A 5468-nucleotide genomic window follows, 5' to 3' on the forward strand; every position below is an offset into this window, starting at 1 on the left:
AGGGTATCAGATTTCATTACAGATGGTTGTGAGCCACCATGTGGTTGCTGGGATTTGAACTCAGGACCTTCAGAAGAGCAGTCAGTGCTCTTAACCGCTGAGCCATCTCTCTATCCCTAGTTATTTTTCTTGTTCCTGTGACCACAATACCTGATTAGAAGCTACTTAAGGAGAGAAGAGCTTATGTTGACTTATACTGGGAGAGGCTACAGTATGCCATCGCCGGAGAGTAAGGCACCTGGTCGCATTGCCTCTTCATTCAGGGGGCAGAGAAGGATGAATGCTGGTGCTAAGTTATCTTTTTCCTATTTATTCATTCTGGGATCACAAAATGATGTCTTCTATATTCAGGATGGGTCCCCTCTTCAGATAAAGCTTTGTGGAAACACTCTTACAGGCATATCTAGAAGCGTGTTTCTATGATGGTGGTAAATCCAGTCAAGGCGACAGTGAAGATTAACCATCATTGTTATTCTCCTCCACCCCACCCCCAAATAGAGTTTTTCTGTGTAACTCTGGCTGTCCTGGAACTAGCTCTGTAGACCAGACTGGCCTCAGATTCACAGAGATCTGCCTGTCTCTGCTTTACAAGTGCTAGGATTTAAAGAGAGCATCACCACCACTCAGCTGTATCTGTTTATTTATTTGATGTATATGAGTGCACTGTCGCTGTCTTCAGACACTCCAGAAGAGGGCATCAGATCCCATTACAGATGGTCATGAGCCACTGCGTGGTTGCTGGGAATTGAACTCAGGATCTCGGGAAGAGCAGCCAGTACTCTTAACCTCTGAGCCATCTCTTCAGCCTATTATTCCTTTTAAAAACATAGTCTTGCTATTTAGTCCAGACTTGCCTCTAACTTGCGGTCCTTCTGCTGCAGTCTCTCAGTGCTAGAATTACAGGTGTGCAACTTTGTCTTTGACTAATGGGAAATGACTTTTGAATGACATGCTAGAATTTCACCTTTCCTTTCTCTGTAGGTAGCATTGCCAAGACTTACACAGATCAATGTGTGCAGATTCTAACAGAGTTGCTGGGACTTCGACAAGAACATATCACTACTGGTAATGCCTGCCTTCCTAGAATTCTTCTCTTCTCTTCTCTTCTCTTCTCTTCTCTTCTCTTCTCTTCTCTTCTCTTCTCTTCTCTTCTCTTCTCTTCTCTTCTTTCCCCTTCCTCCTCCCTTCTCCCCCTCCCTCCTCTCTCCCCTCCCTCCCTTTCTTTTTTCTTTTGTTTAAGTACCTAGCTAACAGTAGTTGTTTAAAAAAATCTTTTTTGTTAAACAGATTTCATATCTGTAGCCTTAACCATGTCCTTTCATCCTCGTCTGTAGCACTGGGAAGCATGGGCTCTATAGATTTAAAGAGGGAGACTTCTGGCTGTTAGGAGAAGCGAGGCTTAGCAGGGCGTGGTGGCACAGGCAGAGGCAGGCGGATTTTTGAGTTCAAAGCCAGCCTGGTCTACAAAGTGAGTTCCAGGACAGCCAGGGCTACACAGAGAAACCCTGTCTCGAAAAACAAAACAAAACAAAAAAACAAACAAACAAACAAACAAACCCCCCCCCCCAAAAAAAAAAGGAGAAGCGAGGCTGTGCTGTAGGAAATGAAGGCACTAGGAAGCCCAGCTCACTTGTCCTCCCACTTTGCTTCAGCCAGCTTCCAAGGCTTAAGAGGCAAGGAAGGCTAGAGTGCAAAATGCAGGGTGCCTTGTACTCGGGCTTATGTGAATGCAGTACTGTGTGCAGTGTTTGTCGGCAAATCTACCCCACGTGTCCATGTCCACAGCATTTATTATATTTACAGAATGCTTCTGTATTTATTTACTTACCCATCTTGAAAATTAACAAATTAAAGTTGACTTCATGTCAACTTGAAGTGTGTAAAATTCAAGTGTATTGCCCATTTTTCAATTAATTAATAACCCCCTACAAAACCTGTTTTTCAGAAATCGAATATGAATATGTGACTCTTTCTAAGTTTCTTTTCTGCATGGAGTCTCTAATCTTGTCCTCTTGTGTCCTGGGCTGTATTACAGTGGTGGTGCAGACTTTCCGAGACCTGGTCTGGTTATGCCCTCAGTGTACTGAAGCTGTGTGTCAGGCTCTGCCCGGCTGTGAGGAGAACATTCAAGACAGTGAGGTAGAATCTAACTCTTTTTACTCTAATCATAGAAGGGATTGTAGGACTCTGCCTTCTGAACTGGAATCTGTATTTGGTTTGGTTTGGTGGTGCTGAGGATCAAACCTTTGCTAGGTAAACACTTGTACAACTGAGCTATTCTCTAGCCCTCAAATGGAACCTAATTACTCTTTTTAAAATCCTGACTCAGAGTAGGAGCTCAGGTGTGCTTATGCCTCAGGTTCTCTGGGACATAAATAGCACATAAGTTATAAAAGGAGACTGACCTATAGTTTAATACCTCTGTCCTCTTGAATGATTATGAGTCAGATTTACACCATAGAATTTTTTGTTGGTGATAGTTCTTTTGTTAATTTTCAAGATAGGTGAAATGGGTTTGGCCTAATGCTGCTTGTGTTATAATGTTAATTTTGGTCCCCAAAACTGCTTTCGCAGCGTCTGTACAGAAGACACTGAGGGACCCTGCCCCCAGTTCATTCTGATTGGTAAATAAAGATGCCAGCAGCCAGTGGCTGGGCAGGACAGACAGAGGAGGAGAGGAAGGAGCAGGAGCTCCATGAGAGGGACGTAGGACAGGCCAGCCATGTAAGACGTTGACTAAGTGGCTCTAGTGGCCACTTCTCCATTGGGTCTGGGGTAGCAGAGATGAAATACAGATTTTTTAAAAGATGTTAACTCCAGCACACACCTTTGCCTCCCACACTTGGGAGGCAAAAACTTATGGATCTCTGTGAATTGGAGGACAGCCAAGGCTACACAGTCAAAAATTAGCAGAGCAGAGCAAACAGGAGAAGAAACAGTAAACCTTAAATTGGACAGAAGACCCCCACATTAAGAAAGCCTAATTTATTGCTTAATCAACATTGGCTAACAAAAGATTTGAGTTTCCCTTTATGTATTATAACGTTTTGTTGTTTTGTTTTTGTTTTTGTTTGCTTTCTTTTTTAAGACAGTATCCAGGCTGTCTTCAGAGTCCTTATGTAGCTGACTTTGAGTGGGCTATAGATGGGACCCATCACTCCCAAGTATTTTGTGTGTAACACTGGACATTGAACTCAGGGCGTCATGCCTGCTAAGTCAGCATTCTGCCAATGGCCCTGCCTCCTTAGGCCCAAGACTGTGTACATTAGAATGTCATTCTTGTTTGTTTTAGAGAAGTAGTGGAGTAGGACACACAGTGCAAGTTGACACCAATAAAAGAGTATAGTTTATCTGCTGGCTCTGGGGAAGAACAAACTGGTGACTGTCTTCCATGTCCCTTTTTGGCAACCACATATTAAGCGTCTTTTACTTATTCCTAGGGGAAACAGGCGCTTATTTGGTTACTTGGGGTCCACGGAGAAAACATCCCCAATGCTCCTTATGTGTTGGAGGACTTTGTAGAAAACGTGAAGTCGGAGACATTCCCTGCTGTTAAGATGGAGCTACTGACTGCACTGATGCGCCTTTTCCTCTCGCGCCCGGCTGAGTGCCAGGACATGCTGGGACGGCTGCTGCATTACTGCATAGGTAGGATTGTCAGAGGATAATACTTGCTGAGACCCATGCTGACAGTTCTCACAGCTTTCTTTGTTTGCTAAGTCTTGTTTGGGACTTAAAAAAACTCTCTGAATTATTTTTCTTTCTTTCTTTTTTTTCCCCTCTTATGGTTGGCACAGAGGTTGGAAGAGAGTAGGGTGTTTTACTCAATAAAACTCAATGAGGTTTAACTGAATCCATTGTTTTCTCTCAGAGGAAGAAAAGGATATGGCTGTACGGGACCGGGGTCTCTTCTACTACCGCCTCCTGTTAGTTGGCATTGATAAAGTTAAGCAGATCCTGTGTAGTCCTAAGTCTGACCCTTCTCTTGGACTTTTGGAGGATCAGCCAGAACGACCAGTAAATAGCTGGGCTTCAGACTTCAACACACTGGCGCCAGTGTATGGCAGAGCCCACTGGGCAACTCTCTCTAAATGCCAGCAGGTAGAGCGGCATCGCCTTGAGCGTCCCCACAATGCATCCTTTGCCACATCAGGTAAAGAGTGTTTACCTTACATCTTGTCATGTTAAAGTTTTCCACCACCCCTTGTGGTGACTGGTGGAAAGTAAAATTCTGTAGTTAAATTTCAGACTGTTGCCTGAGGTTGAATCCTTTGTGGGCATGAGGGGAGCTCCTCATTGCTTATATAAGTTATTTATCTGAAAATAGAAGTCACAGTATAAATGTGTTTCGTTTTTGATACTTATGAGACAGCCGATATAGCCTTGAGCTGGCTGTGGATCCAAGGCTTCTCTTGCTTGATTCTCTTGCTTTCAGTATCCTCCACCCTGAGTACTGGGAGTATTTTGAAATGTGAACTTAAAATGCTGATTCAGAGCATCTCTTATAAAAGCTTTCTCCCTCTTCTAGGGCACTTGATTTCTGAGGAGAACAAAGAAGGTGCACAAGAACCTGATTCTGACACTCTGATGCTGGCCCCCAATCTCCAGCTCACTGCTGAGTATTTTGAGAAGACATGGCTTAGCCTCAAAGTTAGTTACCGGCAGGAGTTTCCTTGGCAGGGAGAAGTCCAGCCTGACACTCTACAAATGGCTCTAAAAGTAGTGAACATTCAGACCATCGCAATGAGCAGAGCTGGGGCACAGCCCTGGAAAGCCTACCTCAGTGCTCAGGATGATACTGGCGGACTTTTCTTAACTGAATTGCTACTGAAGCCTGAGAACTCAGAGATGCAAATCTCTGTGAAGCAAAGTAAGGCAAGGACTGAATCCCTGCATGGTTTTGTTTCTGTCCTGGAAACTGTGATTGGAACAGTTGGAGACATAAAATCTTAACAGAGTTCCTTCATTGTCTTAAAAAGCTGCTTGTTAAGTCCACATATTAACTTCAAAAGAGAATGGGAGGTCTGGGAACCCAGCTCTTACGTTTACCCAAAGTTTACCTTGTTCTTTTCAAGCCTGTCAGGAATTGATCCCATTTTAAAAGGAGAATGTATACTGTAGTATTAGTAGGAGATAAGAATGGGGTGAAGATAGGCTGGGGACATTTCTCTGATCATTTTAGTGGTTGTAATATTTATTAAATATGCCTGGCATTTGTGGAAATTGGTACCTGTCGTCATTTTTTAAAGACATTTTATTTTATTAGATATTTTCTTCACTTACATTTCAAATATTATCCCCAAAGCCCCCTATACCCTCCCCCTGCCCTGCTCCACAACCCACCCGCTCCTGCTTCCTGGCTCTGGCATTCCCCTGTACTGGGGCATATGATCTTCCCAATACCAAGGGCCTCTCCTCCCATTGATGGCCAACTAGGCCATTCTCTGCTACATATGCAGCTAGAGACA

At 43.7% G+C, this 5468-nt stretch overlaps 1 protein-coding gene across 2 annotated transcripts in view; it reads left to right on the forward strand.

Annotated features, from left to right (window-relative positions):
• The window catches only part of Ap4b1 (adaptor related protein complex 4 subunit beta 1), a 12298-nt gene extending 7075 nt beyond the window's left edge, over positions 1 to 5223 (forward strand). For both annotated transcript variants that reach the window (XM_021158611.2, XM_021158612.2), the window contains exons 7-11: positions 982 to 1065; positions 2036 to 2139; positions 3441 to 3648; positions 3872 to 4153; positions 4529 to 5223. In XM_021158611.2, coding sequence (XP_021014270.1) covers positions 982 to 1065; positions 2036 to 2139; positions 3441 to 3648; positions 3872 to 4153; positions 4529 to 4953 — 1103 coding nt within the window. In that variant the 3' untranslated portion in view covers positions 4954 to 5223. The remainder of the gene's footprint in view (positions 1 to 981; positions 1066 to 2035; positions 2140 to 3440; positions 3649 to 3871; positions 4154 to 4528) is intronic.
• The last annotated feature ends 245 nt before the right edge of the window (positions 5224 to 5468 follow it).

This window comes from Mus caroli, chromosome 3, assembly GCF_900094665.2.
Source record: "Mus caroli chromosome 3, CAROLI_EIJ_v1.1, whole genome shotgun sequence".
Lineage (NCBI taxonomy): Eukaryota > Metazoa > Chordata > Mammalia > Rodentia > Muridae > Mus > Mus caroli.